General features: G+C 56.5%; 6 protein-coding genes and 1 non-coding gene across 7 annotated transcripts; 5 read left to right on the forward strand and 2 right to left on the reverse strand.

Annotated features, from left to right (window-relative positions):
* Positions 1-2,676: 2,676 nt before the first annotated feature.
* DCS_01688 (aquaglyceroporin) lies at positions 2,677-3,810 on the forward strand (the record flags this gene model as incomplete). Its single annotated transcript, XM_040799020.1, has 3 exons — positions 2,677-2,969; positions 3,035-3,575; positions 3,634-3,810. The coding sequence occupies 3 exons, from the start codon at positions 2,677-2,679 to the stop codon at positions 3,808-3,810; spliced, it is 1,011 nt and encodes a 336-aa protein (XP_040659903.1).
* Positions 3,811-6,203: 2,393 nt separating this feature from the next.
* Positions 6,204-9,261, forward strand: DCS_01689 (glycerol-3-phosphate dehydrogenase; the record flags this gene model as incomplete). The annotated part of the gene is made up of 3 exons (XM_040799021.1): positions 6,204-6,337; positions 6,572-8,352; positions 8,441-9,261. 3 exons carry the CDS (start codon positions 6,204-6,206, stop codon positions 9,259-9,261), a joined length of 2,736 nt encoding a protein of 911 aa, XP_040659904.1.
* Positions 9,262-10,293: 1,032 nt separating this feature from the next.
* DCS_t30 lies at positions 10,294-10,379 on the reverse strand. Its single transcript has one exon. It is a non-coding gene; the product is annotated as a tRNA-Thr (tRNA).
* Positions 10,380-12,331: 1,952 nt separating this feature from the next.
* On the forward strand, positions 12,332-13,042 carry DCS_01690 (uncharacterized protein; the record flags this gene model as incomplete). Its single annotated transcript, XM_040799022.1, has 1 exon — positions 12,332-13,042. One exon carries the CDS (start codon positions 12,332-12,334, stop codon positions 13,040-13,042), a length of 711 nt encoding a protein of 236 aa, XP_040659905.1.
* A 1,812-nt stretch (positions 13,043-14,854) lies between these two features.
* On the forward strand, positions 14,855-16,566 carry DCS_01691 (uncharacterized protein; the record flags this gene model as incomplete). Its single annotated transcript, XM_040799023.1, has 3 exons — positions 14,855-15,430; positions 15,480-16,357; positions 16,413-16,566. The coding sequence occupies 3 exons, from the start codon at positions 14,855-14,857 to the stop codon at positions 16,564-16,566; spliced, it is 1,608 nt and encodes a 535-aa protein (XP_040659906.1).
* A 2,156-nt stretch (positions 16,567-18,722) lies between these two features.
* On the forward strand, positions 18,723-19,381 carry DCS_01692 (uncharacterized protein; the record flags this gene model as incomplete). The annotated part of the gene is made up of 2 exons (XM_040799024.1): positions 18,723-19,002; positions 19,068-19,381. The coding sequence occupies 2 exons, from the start codon at positions 18,723-18,725 to the stop codon at positions 19,379-19,381; spliced, it is 594 nt and encodes a 197-aa protein (XP_040659907.1).
* A 707-nt stretch (positions 19,382-20,088) lies between these two features.
* Positions 20,089-21,951, reverse strand: DCS_01693 (uncharacterized protein; the record flags this gene model as incomplete). Its single annotated transcript, XM_040799025.1, has 4 exons — positions 20,089-20,691; positions 20,740-21,032; positions 21,081-21,629; positions 21,753-21,951. The coding sequence occupies 4 exons, from the start codon at positions 21,949-21,951 to the stop codon at positions 20,089-20,091; spliced, it is 1,644 nt and encodes a 547-aa protein (XP_040659908.1).
* Between the last annotated feature and the right edge of the window lie 802 nt (positions 21,952-22,753).

Genomic DNA, 22,753 nt, shown 5'->3' on the forward strand with positions numbered 1-22,753 from the left:
GCGCCTCTCCTTTCTCAGCAAAGACGCGGGAAATCCGTGCCGCATGACTCGTTTCCCGCAATCCCCGGCGGGCTCGACTGCACATTTCGTCATGATGAACTGTTCCAACGGGAACTCGTACGAGACTGCCTCGGAACATGGTGGGCTTGCGCTCGGCCAAGGCTCATCGTCCGTTCAACCGCTCAAGCGAGGAGAGAGCAGGGCAGCAGAGCGACGGCTTCTGATTTTTGGGATTCGCTCCGCCGAGAGGCTGCAGACCGGGACAAAGGAGGGATGGATGTCGGAGGGACGGAGAGAAGGAGAGACAAAGGGGACCGGGGGACGAGAGTGAAGGCTGGCCACGACGGCTTGGCCACGCGAGCCCGCCCTGTCGGGCCGACGGGGTCCAGCGGATGGCGCAAGGACGAATTATCGACTAATACGTGCTCGGAGTACTCCGTACATGTACATGAATGGCCGTAAACGTACAGTACACGCTTGGGTGCGGTGGTATTATCTGGTGTACCGGTACTTGCCTCGATGCCACTGCGCCGCCAGTGTCCGCTGTTACTCGTTGGGTCGCGCAGCCAAAGTCGCATCGCCGCTGAGCTTTCGGGCAACCACTTTCGCCTTCCGGCTGCATCCCAGTGGGAAGCCGTGCGGAGTAAGCATCGGCGGCTATAAGTCCATACATGCTATACAAGTGCTTGCTTACTTACATACGGACATGCGATACATTTAGTTGTACTTATTACTGTTCATCCGTGTACAAGTACGGAGTGCCACCTGTGGTTCAGCGCGTACCTGGAGGTACCTGCTCGTACGTACTCCGCACTCCGTACCTGGATTAGTACAGGTACGCATCATGAGCACCAGGAAGCGCGTCTCCATAGCGCGGCATCGTGTGTTTGACCCCACGAAATGGCCACCCCGGAAAGGCGCCACGTCGAACCTGTGCCGTCTCCGTCTCCGCATACGAGCGCACTACTGTGCATGTACGTGGTCGTCGTGTACTTACTCTTACCGTATGGTGTGTACTTGATACAAGTGCAAGTACTGGACTGAATGGCACTCATCTACAGTACAGTACAAGCACACCAACTGTATTGTACGGAGTACATGTCCCCCGTACGTTCTTGTAGGTAGTACGGAGTACAATAAGTACTGGGTATGCCGAAATGCCACTGCGGACGAGTGCTCCGTACAATAGGCACAGTACGGAGTACTTACGTACGCCGTGGTGCGTTCGAAGCTGGGACGAAACACTAGCAGAGCGGATTTCCGAGGTCGAAAAGTTGGCAAGTGGGGAACGACCGGCGTCGGATTTTGGACATTGGTAGCGAGAGCAAGGGCATTGATGAGGACTTGCAAGTACTCCGTACAAGTAGGCGTATTATGGAGTAATTATGGAGTAGTTGTTGGCAGGTTCCCCGGGAGTATTACATGTGCAGAACTTATGGACGTCCCTAAATGTTTGTACCTGCTCGTTCATGATACGAAAGTGTACGGAATATTATTATTATTCCTCGTACACCTACTCCGTACAAGTAAGTGTAGGTACATACAAGTACTGTAATACATGCATATTTCAAGTACATCTGCGTACAAGTACTTGCCTTTACAGGTACTTTCAGTGGGAATACGTAACTACTTGGTACGAGAGTGTGCCAGTACGGAGTACAGTACTTACACCTGCATGGAAGCAACGAGAACGTGTACAAGTGCACTTGTACAAACAAGTACTTGTAGCCCACATGTATATTGCATGCAAGTTCACGGAGTACGTGTACACCCAAGTACATTTCAGTACAGTAATACGTGCTAGTACATGCCGAGTACCAGCCTGCACAATCTGCTTGCCATTTTCGGATGTCATCCCGCAATCCTATCCTTTGTGCCGGCACCACGTCTCCGCACACCCGCCGAGGCGACGATGGCAAAGGGTCCCCTCTCTGGTACAGTACGGAGTAATACTCGACGGAGAATCAAAGGGTGCGAGTGCGAGGCGGCCACCGGACGTGATGCGAAACGAAGGCGACGAAAAAGGACAAAAAACACGCAGGCGGTGTGGTCCGGCTCTATGTGGGAAATGGCGGAAGGCGATACCCGTCGGCTCATGCCTTGACCTTCCAGAATGCAATGTCGGTCTATTTTGCTTGGGAAAAAAACACCACCCGGCCAACGCTGGCCGTCATCCATCGTCGCCCATCTCACGCACCCTGCCCCTCCTCAGCTCCTCTCGGCCAGTGTCACCCCACCGCTGATCTCGGCACGTCCTTTGTCGACGGCGGCGACTAGTACGGTCATACCGACGATTACTGCCTCCCGACCAATACATGTACACCCGAGCCCTCTCCGGGTGCGAGTGTACATGGGCGCGGCGGTACGAGGAAACGATCCCATGCCGGCCGTCACTAGCCTGCCCCTCCTCACCCAGCCTTTGCTCGACCGGCTTCGAGGCCCCTCGTCCGAGTTTTTGGCGGTAGCCTGCCTCCTCGCACACTTATAGCCGGCCCGTCCCCGGCGTCGACGGCCTCGAGCGTCGACGTCCCTCCCGAACCCTGCCCGAGGTCTGGCCTTTGCACCGTCCTCCCTTCCCATCGTCCCCCCCCTCTCGTCCCCGGAATACTTGCTTGCTCGACGGGCATCCACCGAGCGGCCGGAACGGACCTGTCGAATCGTGCTTCGGCGGTCCCCATGGCTGTCCTTTCGCCTCCCCAGGATTTCACATCCGAATCGTCCGTCGACAAGGCCGTGCCCGTCTACCAGCGCGAGATGGGCGAGTCCGTGACGCTCAGCGAGCCGGCCAGCGGCAGCCTCGCTCCCGCCGACGAGGCGCGGTGGCCCAAGATTCGCTCCCTCTGGCAGGACGCCTTTTCCGAGTTCCTCGGCACCATGGTCCTCATCCTCTTCGGCGACGGCGTCGTCGCCCAGGTGGTCCTCAGCAAGGGCACCAAGGGTGACTACCAGAGCATCTCCTGGGGCTGGGGGTGAGAAGGCTCCCCTCCCTCCCGTCGGCCGGACCGCACCGGACCTCGGTCGCTAACGTCGGCAGCATCGGCGTCATGTTCGGCGTCTACGTCTCGGGCAAGTCGGGCGGTCACATCAACCCGGCCGTGACGTTGACCAACTGCGTCTTCCGCGGCCATCCCTGGCGCAAGTTCCCCGTCTACATGGCGGCCCAGATCCTCGGCGCCATGGCCGGGGCCGCCATCGTCTACGGCAACTACCGGTCGGCCATCGACCAGTTCGAGGGCGGCGCCGGCCTGCGGACCGTCACGGGGCCCAACGCCACCGCCGGCGTCTTCTGCACCTACCCGGCCGCCTTCATGACGCGCACCGGCATGTTCTTCTCCGAGTTCCTCGCGAGCGCCATCCTCCAGTTCGTCATCTTCGCCCTCGCCGACTCGGGCAACATCGGCGCCGGGCCCCTCATGCCGCTGTGCCTCATGTTCCTCATCTTCGGCATCGGCGCCTGCTTCGGCTGGGAGACGGGATACGCCATCAACCTCGCCCGCGACTTTGGCCCTCGTCTGGTGACGTACATGATCGGCTACGGCGGCGAGGTCTGGTCCGCCGGCGGCCATTACTTTTGGGTACGTGCGCCGTCGCCTGGTGCGGTGCCCAGCCGGGGAGCTGACGCGTCGCCCGCAGATTCCCATGGTCGTTCCCTTCTTCGGCACCCTCACGGGCGCCGCCCTGTACGACCTGCTCGTCTACGACGGGGAGAGCCCCATCAACAAAGCCTACCTCGGCTTCGACCGTTTCTTGAAGCCCAGGCGAAGCGTGTGGTCGAACACGTACGGCAAGGACGCCGACGCGAGGGTGTAGCCGAACGCGCACCGAGGAACGCGCGATACGACGGCCGGAGGTGGATGCACCGAGTGACGATGTTGGATGCGAGAAACGGAAGGAGGAAGCAGGACGCCGGTCTGCATCTTGGGGCGTTTTGGTCGGATGCACACGGCGTGTACCCTCAGCGAGCGATGATTGTGCAATTTGCTGCCCCCCCACCCCCCACGGCGATACGCTATAGAGTCGAATCTAGGCAAGGTCGAGCGAGCCCCTTGGTCGCGTAGTCGGACCCTATCCACTGCGTCTGTTGGGTGATGGCGCATTCACGTGCTGCGCCGAGGGGAGTCCGTATTGAGGCCATGCTCCTCCTCCCGGCACTTGGCTCGCGAACGCTTGAGCCTGTTCGGGATGCGGTCAGAGGAGACATCCCAGGGCGTGGAGAGGCGGACCTCGGCTCAGGCTTCGAGCGGACGTGGCCAATGCGACCGGCGCGCGTTGTCACCGGCGCGACAAAGTTCCAAGGACAGCTCATCGAGGCATTCGGACCCTCGCATCACATGTCACGGCACGAGACGAAAAGCATTGTACGGTAGGTTGGCTCCTCCATCCGCATCGGTTGAACTGACCGTTGTGGGGGAGAGCGGGGGCGACGGCTCACCTGCGGCCCCTGATCCTTACAGTACATTCGATGTGCCTGTACGGAGTACATACTGTACAGTATAAGTACATGTAATTAAGTAATTACAGTAAGTGTGTAACATACTTGCGGAGGATAACTCCGTACTTGCAAGTAAGTTAGTACTTGCCGGGACTTGGCGTGTGCCGAGTACAGCTACACCTACCCTGCAGCATTGTACGCTTACATGTACACTTATTTGTATGCATATTTTGGTCCTTCAAGGGAGACATTGATGGGTACAAACTGGCCCGGTGTTGCTTCTGCCATCGAGAGCCGCGCGAAACGCAGCGTTGTGATGGCGGTGTGAGAGTGCTCGAACGGAATGGGAGACGGACGCACGTCGTTGACAAAGGCAACAGCATTGTCCAACATTGACAGTGTCACCGCCGACTCCACCGTAATTTGTTGCCGCAACGCAAATCAGCTGGAGCACATTGGCGGCGATGGAGTGAATCGTTTTCCATCACGGATGAAGGCCCGTCGTCTCACCTTTCCCGCCGCACCGGTGCCTGAATCCGCCTCGTAGCGCGCGGCGGAAGGCAGCCGACCGGGGCGGCGCCGGTGGCGTGAGCGGCGCATCGCCGGACTCGTAGCGCGCGTCACCTGTACCTGCGACGGAAAGTTGGCAGTGGAGGCGGGGACATGGCTGTATCAGCTTGTGGTGCCGGTACATGTACACGTAAGTATATCAAGTAGGCGCAAGAGCGGCGGGTAGGCGTACAAGTACTTACTGTAGGTGTACAGTAATGGAGTACAGCAAATGTTACTTGTAAGTAATATTACTCGGTAAGCCAGTAAGTACTTGTAATACTTACATACTTAAGTACTATAGGCTACAGCAAGTGGGAGCAAAGCACTGTACTCCGTACTGGTAAGTACTTACTATTGTACTGTAGTGTACGGATTAGAAGCAGGTGCACATGTACGGAGTACATGTAAGTACAGTAGTTGCACAGTACAGTAGTTGCACAGTACTTGTAGGTGAACCGTGTACGGAGTACTCTACTCCGCACAGCAGGTAATTGTCAGTAGGTAGGTCAGGGCAGGTACACATACAACTATGCTTGTGCGCCGTACACCAAGTAGGTATGCAGCGAGTAATAGATACTGTAAGCAAGTATTACGGAGTACTGTAGATGGACAGCAAGTAAGAACTCCATCCATGTACTCCGCACAGTAAGCAGGTGTACTTACAGCAAGTACTTGTGTGCTGTAAGTGCTGTAGGTGTGCGGAGTACAGTACAACAAGCGTGCCTATTATTACTCGTACCTAGCATACTTACACATACTTACAGTACCTAGTACCTACTAGGTAAGTACTTACAGTCCATCTACTTAAGTACATCTACAGTGTAACTACCTAGGACATGGACACATACTGTACACTGTCTCGGTATCCGTACTCCGTACAGTGCTTGGTACGGTACAGCCTGCAGGACCGCATATAGTACGTACACGTACTGTCGTGCACTACGGGGGGAGCATGCACGTGGGCGGCAGCGATAGCGCAGCGTTAGCATGTGCATCCAAACAAACATGTTCGTGCTCGAATCATAAATAGATGGAGGGCGTAAGAGTACAGTTCGCTTGCTAGGCGACCAAGTTCGCAGTGCCAGCAGCATTCGCTCGGTCCAGCGACCCGAAACCGAGCGAAAGTCGGGGGAAACTGTGCTGTATGAAGTACATAATACCTCATCGCAATGTAAGTAAGCACGTACTTGAGTACTTTCTGGTACCTACAGTACAATACATGCACACCTCCGCTCCGCGGTACGATGGCGATTGTGTTGGCTTGGCGTTCGGGGTCGCTCGGCCGAGGGAGGGTGGCGCACCCCCACCGGCTCGGTGGGCTGACCCCGACGTGCATGGTGCCCCTGCGGTCAGGTACGCGGAGCGCCTCCGGCCTGGCGCCGAAGCAAACGTCTGCCACGTCGGCTGACAAGGCGACCAACGTCATGTGTTGCGCGCGCAAGCTTTGAAACAAGTCTGTGCGGCGACCTTGAGCAAGAACGACCGTCGACGCGGCAGTCATGGCGAAGGGGCGTGTCCATCACGAAGCAGGAGCTCGTACGGTGCCTGCACGCTGCAGCCGACTGAATGCGGACAATGTGCGCCAAGTTACCTCACGGAAAGTCGAATGGGCGATGAAAAGGCAGGCGCTAGCTGGCCAGACACGTGGGTGACCCGGTGGCGCATTTTTCCAGCGCGGGCATTGGGTCGAGCGCGCCTGGTTGCGGCCATTGTCGCGGGTGGTCCCACTGTGGCCGCTCCGATTTCCGAGCACCCCTGCTCCATCGTCGACGACTTCGGCATTGTCCTCGTCGAAGGAAGCAGGTACGGCAAAGGTGACCGACCCCTGCCTGCCCTGTCGGTCTCGGTCCTGCCTTCTCCTAGCCGGCCGATGTCCAAGGTGCCTTTCTTTTGCTTTATTTTCACTCCCTTTGCTCCTTTTTGCTCCTCTCGCTCCTCTCCTTCCACTCCCACGTCGAGCATCGCCGACCGACCGACCGCACGCCGTCGTCGCCGTTCTATTGATCGATCCGTCTCCTTCCTTCCTCCCGACCGCGTACGCCGCATCCGCTTCGCGTCGACGCGCACGACCAAGGCACCTTCATCGGCAGGCTCCGCACCCACGCTGCCACCCCCTGCGGTTCACGCCATGTCGGCGCGCTTCTCCAAGGCCTGGCGTCCCCTCGCCGCGGCGACGGTCGTCGTCGTCGCCGCCGGAGCCGTCGCCTACGGCCGCACCGGCAAGCGGCACGCCCACGACAGGGCCCTCGTCGACGTCAAGCGTGACGCGAACACGGGCCGCATCGTGCCGCCGACGTTTCCCCGCGTCCGGAGCCGTGCCGAGCAGCTGGCGGAGCTGCGACGCCGTCAGGGCCGGGGGAAGGCCGCCGACGAGGAATACGACCTGCTCATCATCGGCGGCGGGGCGACGGGCGCCGGCATCGCCCTCGACGCCGTCACCCGCGGCCTCAGCGTCGCCCTCGTCGAGCGGGACGACTTTTCGGCCGGCACGAGCTCCAAGAGCACCAAGCTCGTCCACGGCGGCGTCCGCTACCTCGAAAAGGCCGTCTGGAACCTCGACTACTCGCAGCTCGAGCTCGTCGTCGAGGCCCTGCGCGAGCGCCGGGGCTTCCTCGACATCGCCCCCCACCTGTCGAGCTCGCTGCCCATCCTCCTGCCGCTGCAGCGCTGGTGGCAGGCCCCCTACCTCTGGCTCGGCTGCAAGACGTACGACCTGCTCGCCGGCTCCGAGGGCCTCGAGAGCTCGTACCTCATGAGCCGGGCCAAGGCGCTCGAGTCCTTCCCGCTGCTGCGGCGCGACAACCTCGTCGGCGCCCTCGTCTACTACGACGGCCAGCACAACGACTCGCGCATGAACGTCTCGCTCGCCCTCACCGCCTCCCTCTACGGCGCCACGGTGCTGAACCACGTCGAGGTGACGGCTCTCGACAAGGACGACCGAGGCAGGATATGCGGCGCCACGGTGCGTGACCGCATGGCCGACGCCGGCTCCGGAGCCGCCGCCTTCTCGGTCCGCGCCAAGGGCGTCATCAATGCCACCGGGCCCTTCACCGACGCCGTCGAGCGCATGGACGACCCGTCGCGCAAGCCCATCGTCGCCCCGGCCTCGGGCGCCCACGTCATGCTCCCCGGCGCCATCTGCCCCCAGGGCATGGGCATCCTCGACGCCGCCACCTCGGACGGCCGCGTCTTGTTCCTGCTGCCCTGGCAGGGCATGACGGTGGCCGGCACGACGGACAACGCCTGCGCCGTAGAGGCCGAGCCCGTGGCGCGCGACGACGACGTCGACTTCATCCTCAAGGAGGTCAGCAAGCTGCTCGAGCCCAAGATGGTCCTCGGCCGCGACGACGTCTCCGCCACCTGGTCCGGTACGATGCGAGATTCTTCGCTCCCCCCGCTTGCCTCGTGACCCGCGCGCGCCCGACTGACTGGCTGGCTGGCTGACGCCCGCCGCAGGAATCCGTCCGCTCGTCCGGGACCCCAAGGCCGGCAACACCGAGTCCCTCGTCCGCAGCCACCTCGTCACCGTCTCCGCCTCGGGCCTGCTCACCTGCGCCGGCGGCAAGTGGACCACGTACCGCCAGATGGCCGAGGACGCCGTCGACGAAGCCGTCCGGACCTTTGGCCTCGGACCGGCCGCCGTCCCCATGCCCGACATCAGCGGCGCGGCCCTCGACGGCTTCACCACGACGGGCGCCTGCCGCACGCGGACGACGCCCGTCGTCGGCTCGCACGGCTACTCGACGAGCCTGCCGTCGCAGCTGATGGAGGTCTACGCCGTCGACGGCGACGTCGCCCACCACCTGGCCACCAACTACGGCGACCGCGCCTGGGCCGTCCTCGGCAACGCGCCGTCGGCCACGGCGCGCATTGCCCCTTCGTTCCCCTTCATCGAGGCCGAGATCCGCCACGGCGTCCGCTGCGAGGCAGCCTGCACCGCCGCCGACGTCATCTCGCGCCGCACGCGCCTGGCCTTCCTCGACGTCGAGGCCGCCCTCGCCGCCCTCCCGCGCGTCGTCGACATCCTGGCCGAGGAGCTCGGGTGGGGCGACGCGCGCCGGCAGCAGGAGTGGACCAGCACCGTTCGCTTCCTGCGCAGCATGGGCCTCGAGGAGGAGAGGCTCCCCGTCACGCGCGCCGAGGTCCTGCGCGGCCAAGGCCTTGCCCTGACGAGGAAGAAGCCGACAAGGCGCGTCCGCGACGCCGCGCCGTTGACGGCGACCGAGGACGGCGTCAAGACCGACGGCCTGACGGGAGCGCTGGCTTCTGGCGCATGACGGGCGCGAGGCAAAATTTCGTCGTTTGATGGTCATCGACTGGTGTACGGAGTTATGGTTGGTGGCTTCCTGCATAGCCTGCATGCCTTGCCGAGAATGCGAGGGGTTGTTCTTGCGGATGGTGGCAGAATCACGCACCGAATCCGCACACGAACCTGAATATTAGTTCGTCCTCGTGCGGTCCAAGGGGTTTGGTTGGACGTCCGACGCGCAGCCGTTTGGGATGCACGATATACCCCTTTTGCTTCCCATCCCCACCAATCCAGCGGGCCGTTGATGACTCCGTCTGGGGCCAGTGAATTAAAAAAAGAATCTAGCCATGGCGGGATATGGTTGCATAGTTATGAATATAATCATATCCATACCTGCACAGCACACAAGCGCATACATGGTCAAGTAGGTGCACGGATCTGCGTAGATGGTCTACTCCAAAGTGTTGGGCGTGAAGTCAAACCTGCGTTGAGAATGCACCGACCGTCGCGTTCTCAACAGGAGAGGTAGCTACATAATTTGTGCTTCATATGGAGTACGGAATACAGGCAGATGGATTAATCCTCACAAAACGCAGGCATAAAAAGAAGTGGTTATTTGTCTTGCTCGGCCGCAGGTGGAGTTGTGATGTATTGCAGCAGGTGTAAAAAAGTAAGTAACTACTAATAATGTGCCTGCAAGTTGAATTAAGTACAGCAATTAAGCAAGTTAAGTAAGTACTTACACACGCACAACTGTTCGCTTGCTTCATCGAGCGCAGAATCATGCTACTAATAAATACACACTTCGCTCATCCGCCACCGATGATTAAACCTGATTCAATAAAAAAAAAGATAGCGATAGACAAGACAGACAGACGACCGATGAAACCACCCCCCAAAAATGCGCACAACAATTGATCGATGTTGGAGGTGTTAAGTATATGTACAGAGTATGGAGTGAGTATGGACTACTTACTGTACGTCATTGTTCCATGAAGGAAGGGAGGAGGGAGAGAGAGGGTGGTAGGTTAGGTAGCTAGCTGGACGCGCAAAAAAAGACTGCCCCCACGCTGGATCGAACAGCGGGCCTCGTCATGCCTCAACTAGTAGTACGAGTGACGCGCTCTACCACTGAGCTATAAGGGCATTTGATGCATGTATCCTCAATTAATACATACTATGAATAACACATTAGGCGCATGCTGATTACTATTCCCCTCCTTCGTTATTCTCCCACTACAGTCCATCGATGCTGACATCTCCAACCGCAGCATAGTCGTCATTTGCTGATGACAATGTCTCACGCCCTTGACGTCTTGCGACACGATCAATAATGACCTGATGTCGTGTCGGATACCGCCGAGGCGCTTGAAAAAGTGTGCGACGCACAGGTGCGACAGTTGTTACCTCTAACCCAGGTCAAACTGACATGTTTACATTCGGGTTTCAACGCGCCCCAGGAGACGCTGTCGACGAGTCAATTCATTGCTCGCTGTAGCATGTTTCCCGACCAATTTCATTTTTTACTTCGTATCGGCCCATCGCCACCGGATCGAACCAGCTCCATGGGAATAGTCATTCGATCAACAGGCTGCTGCCTCGGAGCCATCACTTCCGATGCCAAACGAGAATAGCGTGGACGGGGGCGTGGCGTCTGACTCTCGGGAGGTGTCATGACTTGTTGCGGGAGGCAGCAAGCAAAGGCCACGAACGAGGGAAACAAGAGTGGCGGAGTGAATGGCAACACGAACAGTCCACAATACCTTTGACCGGCGCTCCCAATATCACCATACGCGCCGTTTTCTTGGGTGTTGCCCACTGCACCAACGGCAAAGTTGAGCCCAGGCGGTCTGGCAACGGGCCGGGCAGGGCAATGGAGGGGTTGAGGCATCAACAGACGAATCTCGGTCGATGAGTCAATCGTACCCTATTTCACGACAGAATCTGCACGATCGTGGGCAACTTGACAAGAGAATCACCTAGTTTGTCTTGCATGCTGTGGGGGTTGCATCACCAGCTGCGGATGGGGCACGGCGTAGGACTTGGATGCGCAAGGAGTGCTCACTCACACGGACAAAGGTTCCGATGGTAAGTCGCCTTCAGAAACGCTCACGGCTACTCAGTCGAACGACGATGCCACGCACTGACTGAGCCGACTCACCACGTCTTCGAATGCGAACTGCCGAAACAATGTTGATACGTGCCTGTGGTCTCCTGTCGACGGTCGACTGGCCACGACGGCCGCGGTTTGCGATAGAGTAACAATGACTAACCGACTTGGAGAGGGAAAATCTCAAGAGCCTGTCGAGGTTTCAGATAGAGGAGTCTTGGTCACACCCAGGTGCGGGAGCAAGCACGAGTCAATAGGCATCGCGAGACAGGGAATCGCAAAGAGGAGGCGGCAGCGGCCGCATCCCAACCTTCACAACCCAGGAGCGCAACGCGTGCGGAAGTAAAGGGTAGTTAGTGCTCATATTGTCCGACGAGAAAAAAACTTTAATGTCTGTAGATGGCGATGGATCTTGTCCAACCTTGCTTGGAGATTCTTGCGAGGGAAGAACGCGGGTGCTGCGCCGTGGTTGTGGAATGTGTTGGGAGCGGCAGGTATTCTCAAGGTGAAACGACGTGTATCTGGAGAGATAGGTATCGGTTGTAGGGAGGGAAAATGCTAGGTGCGCTGGCATCATGCGACAGGCAACCCGTAATAGGTGGTGAGCAGCACCGGCACGACGGTGGCATGAAACATGTACCTGTGCATCAGCACTTGGCGCGGAGTACCCAGTACATCCGGCTGCAGGCGCCGTCGCCCGCGCCGGTTGTACATCTACATGGATGCGCACTCGCACCCGTAGGTCCAGCGCTACATCTCTTCCGCCCCCCCTCCGGCCTCGCCATCCCGGCACTATAATTTAGTGCCTATGCTTCTGCTCCTAGCAGTGCCAACCGCTGCAATGCGTGCGTGCTGTGGCGATGGGCTCAGTAGAGACTCGGCCAAAGGTGCACAGCGCATGGATCAATATTAAACGGGATGAATGCCAGCTGCCCGTCCTCGCCATTTCGAGGAAAAAATCTGCCATCGCCATCACCGCTCCATACAAATGGATCTCAACCTCATCATCAACGTAGCCGACGACGAGGCTTCCCGCAACGACACGGTTCATCGCGTCAGCAGCCAGGAGCCTTCCGGCAAGTCCAGCTGCAGCGAGGCCAGCAGCGAGGCCAGCAGCGAGACCAGCAGCGACGATGCGAACGACACGCCCACGATTCCTACGCCGCCCACGCCTGGCGTTTTCGACAGCTACGAGAAAGTATACGACTTTCTGCAGTCCTTTCATCGCAACAACGGGGCCGGAATCATAAAGAGGACGAGCGGCAGGACAAGACACGACTTTGGCCAAGGCGAGCAACCCACTCGCATCGTCTTCATATGCGACCGCGGCTTGCGCTACATCTCCAAATCTACCGGCCTCCGGAAGGTGACTTCCCAACGGACCGGCTGCCCGTATTCGATCACGGCGTTTGCCACCCAGAAAATGGAATGGAAGTGGTCGTATCGGGTGACCAACGGTTCCCACAACCATGGTCCGTCCCGCGATCCGTCCGCTCACAACATCCATCGGCGACGTACAAAGGAGCAGAAGGAGATTCAGCAAATCATTTCCAAGAGCATAGGCACCGCGGCCCGCGACATGGACTCCATCATTCGCGAGCAATCAGAACAAGTATATACGTATTTTCGCATTCGGGACATATACAACGACCGCCAACGGATCAAAAAAGACCTACGCAGGGACAGGAGCACGTCCTAGGCCCTGGCGCGCTTACTTTCCGAGCACGACATGAACGATGATGGCCATGTTTCTGCTCAGCGCCGGATAAGTACGTGGAGGGTGACGTTGTGGTAATGGGATGTGTGAAAGACTCGTTTCAAGTTCCAGCCTTGTTTGTTGACCATCTTGAATTGATTACCGGGACTAGCGAGGCGCAGCCGATGTTGTATCGAGTAGCCCTTTAATCAAGCTGCGTAGATTGCGGGCCATGAATACGCACTACATTTGGCCTGGTGCCTAGGAGCCGAGAGAAAAAGGTTGTCCAGAAACTTGCCCACTACCAGCAGAGACCTGTGATGGAGCACGTTTGTTAGTGCTCGCCAGTACGATGCTAGGAGCCTCAGCACATTCGAGAGGCCGGGGAGATTGCAGCTCCGGGCCCCCTAGCTCGAGAGGTGCTACTGCCATCACCAATGTCGAATTTGAGGCGTGCCGTTTGCACATGCATAATCTCCGTCGGAACGGAGTACTCTTACGCTGAGTACAAGTACAAAGCGCCGGCCAAGTTCCGGTCCCGGCGGAGGATTCGGCGGAGATGCGGGGGCCGTTTAAGTGGAGACTTCGGATGGAAGCCGGAGCCGGGAGTGGATCAACGGAACCCATTATGGACCGCGAGTTTTTGTCAAGGGACGAAATGTCACGTCTCGACACATCATCAGCCATCTTTACTGACGAGTTGGTGAACGATGCTGGTTCTGGAGAGTAAACCCGTGAATGTAAGCGAGCATCAGTTGATACAGTACGCGTCCTCGTTCAAGTTCCCGACGTCCTCCTCCTTGGTCCCGAAGCAGCAACAGTTCCCCTTTTGCTTGTTCGCCTCGTTGACCTCCAGGAATCTTGTGCGGCCTCTTCAGCTCTCACACACGGTAACGCGCGTGGAATATTTGTAAAAAAATCCATAGGCCCTTTTTGGACATGAACAAGCTTGGTTTGATTTGGTAACCGATTGGATCCATTGTACCAGGTAGCTATTGATCCTACGAACCCCCCCCCCCGGAGGTTCGGTGATCAAGGTAGGATACAGTGATTATGAGATGATGGACCTCGTTGGTGTAGAGAGACATCTGTACCATGTCACTGGCTGAAATCGTACCGCCCAGTCGAGACCATCGGCTTCTTTCCGAGTGTGACACAGATCGCCGTTTCCGCACATTTGTTGTCCCATCCGAGACTGCTCATGCACACCCGGCAAATTCGATCAACCAGACTTGATACCCCTGCATAGATGTATAGATCACTAAAAGGTAGAGCAGGCAGAAAGTGGCCGTTGCCGGCTCCCACGCGACCTTTGCCCTGTCAACATGTTGCCTTGCCGATATGTGTTCAGCTGATTGTGCCCGAGTAGAAAAAAAGTTCCAGCAGATGCTCTCAAAACCGCCATGAGGTGGGACGGTGTCTGATTCTGGCAAATATTGGTTTTCGTACAAGTGCCATGTAGATTCAGCCGCTGGCACAAGGCTCCTTGGCAGCGCCAGGATTGAGTCGTAGCGAGACTGGGCCACCGCCAGGATTCTCGCAGCAGCGGCAACAGTTGTCTTGGTTGAGCCAAAGCAGTGTCATGAGGAGGCCAGACAGTGTGAAATGAATCGATTGATGCGATGGAAGCACTCCTCAATTTTGATGCATAAGCTCGGCAGTAAAAGTGGCGCGGAACGCGTGTATGTAAAGGCCAATGTGATCGAGGATGCCGTCATAAGGATGCCTCCCCTTCCATACACTACTGCGCTACTGTAATTGTTACCTCTCTGGTATCTGGCCCCTGAGTCGTCGGCAGAGCCAACTTGCGGCATCATGCATCTCCATTTCACCACCATCATCTGGACCGTCGCCTTCGCAGCCAAGGTGAACGCGGCCCTGGCCGCTGATGTGAAAGCCGTTTGCTCGACCTTGTATTCGAGGTATCCGACGCTGCTCGTTTGGGATCCTCTCGGCCCCGAAGCCATCTCGTCCATTTTGCGCGCCGAAAACTACTACAGCGCCCATTTCGATTACTGGAACGCCGCGAGCTCCCGTAACCGCCCGTCCTGTGCCTTTTTTCCGTCAAACGCAGAACAGGTCTCTTTCGCCGTCCAGACTCTCAACGCGCATCCTGCTGTCAGGTTTGCGCTCAAGTCAGGGGGTCACAACCCCAATCTGGGCTTCTCCAACGTCGACAAGGGTGTGTTGATCGCCTTTCGGCCAAACTCGCAGTTCGCCTATCCTTCTCCCGACGGCCAGAGTGTCGTGGTGGGAGCCGGATGCAAGTGGGAGGACGTTTACGCCGTGCTGGAGCCCCTGGGGAAGACTGCCGTCGGCGGTCGGCTCGGCGATGTCGGCGTCACAGGCTTCGTTCTCGGCGGTGGGCTGTCGTATCTGTCGGCCCAGTACGTAGGTCAGCTTCATCTAGCTTGCCGGCATAATATCTGACGGCATCCAGGGATTGGCGTGCGATAATGTGGTGAGTTTCGAATGCGTCTTGGCAAACGGTACCGTTGTCACGGCCAGCTCGTCGTCTCATCCGGAGCTATTCTTTGCGCTGCGCGGCGGCGGTAACCAGTACGCCATAGTGACGAGGATGACGCTCAAGACGTATGACATCGGCGAGCATGCAACGATCTGGGGCGGTGTTCGAACGTATGCTGCCGGCAGTCAGTCGGAGATCCTGTCAGCTGTCACCAACTTCACGGCCGGAAACAGGGACCCAAAGGCTGCTATCATTCCGACGTTCAACTACGCAGCCATACTGGGAATCAGCATCCCCGTTGCTCTTGTCTTCTTCTTTTATGACGGGCTGATGCCTCCTGTCGGCGTCTTCGACAACTTTGACTCAATTATGCCCCTGACAGACAACACGAGGAGAAGAAGCTACGGGAGTCTCACAAATATGGTGCTTGGCGGCAACCTGAAAGGGCTGCGGTTTCAGATCCGCGAGAACACTTTCCCGAATATGCCGGCAGAGGCCATGCATGCGTTCCTCAGCGACCACTCGATGCTCATGGACAAAAAGTCTGCCAAGGGTGCCATCCTGGACCTCATAGATGTCAGGCTAATGTCGTTTGCCGTCCAACCAATGCCACGAGGAATTGCACAGGCTTCCAGAGCCCACGGTGGTGGGGGAAATGCACTGGGCTTAAAGCCAGAACACGGAGACCGCGTCTGGGTGGAATACGACATCGCTTGGGCGAGTCCTCTGTGCGACGAGCAGTGCCCGGCGTACTTTGTCAAGGCCGTAGAGTCGATGCACGAGCTGCATACTAAAAAGTATGCTGGGATTGCGCCGACACATTACGAGCAAGGCGACTTGACTTTTGTTAGGTATGTGCCCCAAGTTGGGGAGGGCAGCAATATTCATGCACTAACAACGACCCAGCTATAATCCAATTTTTATGAACGACGCCATGTACGACCAAGACGTCCTGAGGAGCTATGGATCGGAGAACTACGCGAGACTACGATCGACCCACGAAGTCTATGATCAGCAAGGCTTCTTCTCGAAAAGACAGGGAGGATTCAAGTTTGGGTGATCTGGAAAAGTAATATGAACATCCGACGGCCAGAATGAAGTCAAGGCATGGTTCCCCGTCAGTCCTTGTATGTTACGAGGTGGCGATCGTATGCGAAGCTGTGCTTAAGTTCGTACATCATGCTGGCCAGTGGAAGGGCCAAGGCGGCAGTGGCACCCGCGATGCCGTCTCAGTCAAGCAGCACAAGACACTGGGTAAGAGTGCAATTATTACATTAGTGCTGCGACGCTGCGTTGCCATATATAGCGATCCTATCGGCCAGGCAATGCCCCTGTACAGTAGCAGCATATAGGCCCAAGTCGTGGAGTGTATCGACCATAGTCCCTCTTAAATGGCTCGTGCAATTGGAGGGCCAAAACGCCGGTAATGGCCTAGAATTGCGTCCCAGGTGGTCTGCTGGGGTACTTGCACGGAGAGAAATGCGGTCATCTACGGAGTATACGAATGCACATATACGGTAAGTACGGGAATCTAGAACGCCCATCGATCGATTTCTTGATGCTACGCAATCATGCAATCCTCGTAAAAGCACCGTTCCATCTTCGTCAGCCGAGGCAATGCACGACTGCACTCGGTTGGGGAAGCTCTGGCCGACCCCGCGAAAAGCTCATCCGTATATACTGGACAGTGTCGTTGCATCTGCTTTAAAAAGCCGAGTAATGGTCACAGAATAGTGCAAAGCCTTGTATCGGGAGTAAGAAGCATCTTGTATGCAGCCTTCTGCAACGCTACTTGCATAGAAGCTGACACTGAACGGCATCCATTCCGATGAAATTGTACTTTTCATCAACCATTTGATAATTCACCCCATAACGCAGCCAAGACTGCAAATAGCTACCGTATTGGTACCACTTTACGTTGATATCATTTTGGATGCAAATAAAAATTTGCTAAGCATATTTATTTTGCACTCATTCTCATACGACACGCGGCAACACCTCCGGTGAAAACAAAAGCTTCAGGGACGATGTAGAACTCATGATGGAAGGAAGGGTTAGGCTACAATTCAGCTTGCAGTAAACATATTTTCGTCTTTATAATCTCCTTGCGTGAATAAAGGCTTGCCTGAGAAAATCCATCATCAAAACTGTGGAAGAGTATTCGTCAATCCAACGATTTCGATCAAGTATAAATCAGTCTCAGATGGATGGATGATCCGGGATGCATTGAAGGAGATACCTTCTTTTTGTACATTGCCAATGCGCCGTCAAAGCCTTCTAGACCATAGAAATGATTGCAGTGTTACGAGTAACATCGACAAAACGTTGCTGTCAAGCTTGCGGGGAAGGAGGGGGGTTCCCATATTGATGACAGCAACGAGTGCTTTAGCATTTGGGGAGGGGGTTCTTGGGTCTATCGTTTGGCTACGATTTGCATGCTGAGGGTTTAAGATTGTTTTGAGCATCACGCGTACTCACGACGCGACGACTTTAAATAACAGGAGGCGTATGAAAACGTGCGTACTTTGTCCCTCCGCTGTAGCTGCCTGCAGCACCGTCTCTTAATTGGACCATGACTGCACCAAGGAGGCTTGGAATCATGTTCCCGTAGCGGCAAGACAGGTGATTAGAGACGCATAATTACACAAGTCTTGCATATATGTAAGTGCAGCCATGCAATTACGTCAAAGACTCCTCTCCCTTGCAGCCTCAAACATAGCGTCGTACTTGCTCGTGTTCATCTTCGTGTTCCCTGCATCCGTTGCTTCATCATGCATGACACTGATGCTGTCAACCGATGGGCAGATGCAGGAGAGAGACGAAGGGGAACTCCTCATCAGATATTTGTAATACATGCGCAGAAAGGTCACGGGTAACGTCTCGTACTTATCAGTGTGTGGCTGGTAAAAATTCCGAGCTTGCAGCGCATGGCAGCAGCTCGCCTTGAGTAAGATAAATTGACATTTCGCTCTACGGTGCAACAAATGCAACTTGATGTACTCGTAGCAGTGCCATCGGCATAAAGAAATGAAGGCGCTTGGTCTCGCCGACGCAGCCGCTCCTTGACGACTATAAAGGACACTTTGCCCACCCTTCTCCTGCCTGCCTTTCTAGAAAGTACATCATTCTATCCAATCATTTCTGATTCATCCCAGAAACAGAATCGATCCTGGGCTACTGTAATTAGCCACGAATGCTACTTCGCCGTTGGACAAGATGAAGTTCATGCATATTATGGCTCCTCTGCTGTTCGCCGGTGTCGCCACCGCCGAGCAGATTCAGTCCAAACCTTTTCATCTGCTGGTTCGCTCCAAGCACAGGTCCCTTCACAACCAGAAGCTCGCCGCCTGCCACAGCGGTGCCGCCACCCAGTCGCTTTGTCTCACGGGCGACACCGGCTCCATGTTCTACCTCAACAGGACCGAGGGATCTCAGTCACCCGTCAAAAATTTGCAGCCTGCCGGCAAGCTCATCTGGAACCTCCCCATACAAAATGGTATGACCTGACCTTCATCTAATTTATATACACATGCAGATGCTTGCGTCTCACACATTCCATAGGGCCCGTGTCCCTGTCCATGAGCTTTCACGTCGAACCGTCCAGCAACGTTGCGCTGCCGCTGTTCGAGCCCAGCGACATATCACAGCTCGTGGCCTTTGACAAGAAAGACCGACTTGCCATCCTCAGCTACCTTGATGACACGCAAAAGCCTCCCAAAAGCGAGGCCCTTGTACTCAAGAACTGGTATGCATGCATGACTTACTACTCCGGCTATCGGTACCAAACCTTAAGCTGGGCCCTGGGGTCCAAAAAGATCAAACCGGAGAACCCCAGCTGCAAAAAGGTGAAGGTTGAGCGCAGGTTTCTTCTGTAAGCCATCAAAGCATTTCATCCGTGAGCCGGGTTGCGGAGGCCATCGGCGGGCTGTCGCGCCCCCGCCGCGCTGTTAGTAAGGACGCAGGCATGCATGGATTGCAATTACAACCGGAAATGTCATTCTAGGCGGAAGCTGGATGCGACTTTTGGTTCCCGTCCTTTATATCCTGCGAGCGTCGAAGGGGGAATATGATCGTGGACAACGGTCATTGAAAGGGGAAGGTTGTTGGCGAAAATGAGGGGGGTGCGTTCAAGTTACTGTCATGATCATCACGAGATCCAGCAGGAGGCCGTGAGAAGTCACTGCTAAATATTGTCATCTCTTGCTTCTAGTTCGACGCTGCGCTGGGGAATTCTAGCATCATGCGAGTCTGGGACTATGTAGAGTCATGTTGTACCGCCGCATTTCCAAAACGAGCAAACCTTCCCAAACGCCGGGCGCCAGATATCAAAACGATCTGAAGTCCTCATGGTGGTGGGCGCGAACTGGTGCAGCTGTAAGCATAAATCCCCACGAGCCAAAGACAGGGCAAAACAAAAAGTCGAGACCGTCCATGGGCGGCAAGGGGCAAACCGTCTGCAATGGACGCCTGTGATAAACGGCGGAGTCCCGACCATGACGGCGGATGTTGTCGAAGCCTCGTACAAACATCGCCTAGTCAGCAGGCATCCATTAACTCGAACGGCAAAATAGGTGATGGCCGCTCATATCTTTTGCGTTTCTCGGCCGTACGCCTTCGCTATGCTGCGACCGATGGACTCGCCGCTCCAATATGCGCCAGTGGCCGTGCCGAGCGCCACGAATGGAGCCGTGTGCTCTCCTGCCAGCCAAAAACCTTGATCGGGGATACCCTCACGCATGACTTTGATATCCTCGTCGCCTTCTAATAGACCGGCTTGAAAGTTGCTGTAGGACCCGTAGCCGGCCAGTTCGTCGTGGAGCCAGTCGGTGGTGGTGCAGCCGTTGGGGCGACAGTCAGCAGAAGTCTCCGAATAGTGTGGAAGTCGGGAGTAGTAGGGCTTAAAGAAATCAAGGAGAAACCGTTCCCTCTTGACGGGGTCTTGCATCTCGCGCGCCTTGGAGGTCAGGTGCTTTGACTGTTCGCCAAAGAGGTAGAAGAGGATGGTCGGATGCGAGGTTTTAGCATCGAGGCTGGCCATTTCGACGGCCTCCAGACTCCATCTGTCAGGGTTCGAGTCCGAGGCGTAGTTGGGAGACAGCCACTGGGCAAACCCCTGGACCTTGCGGTCGTCGGCTCCGGCTCCGTCACCCGACAGCCAAAATGGTTTGAGAAAGCTGATGTAGACCTGCAGTAGTCAGCGAGGTGCGACTTTGATGGCGCCCGCAGGCCGTACCTTTTCAAGGCAGCCGTAGCCGATGGCGTCGATGGCTTTGGCGAGACGTGCCGGCAGAGGGGGTTGAAAGGCGGAGAGGTTTCGCTTCAACCAGCCTAGCGGACAGGTCACGACGATCTCATCAAACGACAATACCTGACCGCTCTCGAGTGCAACACCGACTTTGCGCTTGCCCTCCTGTCCGTATTGTATCCTTTTCGCCTTGGAATTGTACCTGATTTCCGCCTTGGAAAGCGCTGGCCTGGCGACAGCATCGAGTATACTCTTGTAGGTTCCCGGGCAGAAGAGATTCTCTGCTGACTGTCAGTCCCGAGCGATAGCCGGCTTCGGGACTCAGGTACCTCCTTCGATGCATTCTTCCAGCCAAAAGTACTTGAGGCTCTGCCGCGACACCGGGCTCCCAACAAAAGCACCCCACAGCTCCGACATCTGGAGAATAATCTTCCGCCTCCGGAGAAAGTCGGGCTCTGTGTCGGGGATGACGTCGACCACTCGCTTCTGGAAAAAGTCCGACAGCGTCTCGTCGGGGCGAATATCGGCGCTGAGTGTGTTGGAGTGCTTGAATGCGTCCAGGATAATTCCCCACATGACACCGGCGAGCTTCTCTCCCTCGTCGGGCTGGAAGAGGTTGCCAGACTCGTCGAAGATGCATGCCCTCGCATCCCAGCTTCCCACGGGCGTATTTGTTTCCCTGGCGAGGTCAAGGATCGGATTGTCCGTGGTCCCATGGATCCAGTTTGGCCCACCGTCTACCAGATGGCCGTTCTTCAGCCTCTGCTGGCACACACGGCCGCCGATGCGATCTCGGCCTTCGATAATGGTGACGATGAAGCCGTGCTCGAGGAGAATGTCGGCGCAGCGTAGTCCTGCGAAGCCGGCGCCGATGATGCCTACGTGCGGTGTCGAGGTAGAGTCGCGGTTCCTGCGCTACAAGAACACTCTGTGAGCGGAGCCTGAACTTTGCCATGACGATATTACCGACGCAACGGATCCGATGGCTGCCTTTGACGTACAGAGGATGATGACATGATTGGGCGCCGGCGACAAGGGGGACTGTACCTGATCAAGGGCGTCCGCGTTGGCCATGTCGTGCGACGGATGGCTGCAGGTAGGGGCAGGGCAAGCGAGGAGGTGAGCGGAAATCAAGTCCTGATAGATCTTGGACGAGCTGCGATGGGAAGGGCTGGTGAAGCACATGGGGAAGGCATCCATGGCCTTGAACTGGCCTGGAGTCGGAGTGGAGATTCCTGTGGAATGCCATGGTGACTATTAGCTAGTGCTCTACGGAGCACAGTACTCGGTAGGATACTCCTCGGTAGGCACGAGGTATTCAGTAGGTACTAGCCACTGCGAGCCGGTACCGGCGTCGGTACCGAGACTCCAGGCCGCACATACCTAATGGCCTTTCCGTGAGGACAGGCAGCAGCAATGAAAGGTCCGATATGCTTCTGAAGCAGCAGGCTGATCATTACTTGGCAATAAAGTCGGTAGGTGGGTAGTAGCTACTCGTACCCACGCATGTGAGGAGTATGTACGGAGTAAGTAGCAAGAGGTTGGACATGATTGTGAGGGATAGATGCTAAATAAACAAGGAGATGGCACAGTCACGAGACTGCCTCATCGACGCCAGTAGGAACGCAGGCCAGGGCCGTAGCTCATTAGCGCTTTCGGTTCAGGTGACAGGATCGAGCGCATGTACAGCCGCCCAAAAATACTCCATTGTCACGCACCGGAGAAGTCGAGAGGAATTGAAGAGGCGGGAACGTACAGTTGACGGTTATTATTGCGAACAAATCTGACGTAGCACTACTAGCTACCGATGGAGTAATAGGTACTAGGTACTATGTAATAGTAGTTGTACAAGAGCCAACGGGACCTACATGGTGACGTGCCTGCAGTGCGATGGACCAAGGGATATTGGCACTGAACATGCTCTATTCTGGAACATCGTGGTACCGTTCATGTACTTGTGTTATGTACACCAAGTCCTCTACAGCAACTATTACTGCACCAT

This window comes from Drechmeria coniospora, chromosome 01 (assembly GCF_001625195.1).
Source record: "Drechmeria coniospora strain ARSEF 6962 chromosome 01, whole genome shotgun sequence".
NCBI lineage: Eukaryota > Fungi > Ascomycota > Sordariomycetes > Hypocreales > Ophiocordycipitaceae > Drechmeria > Drechmeria coniospora.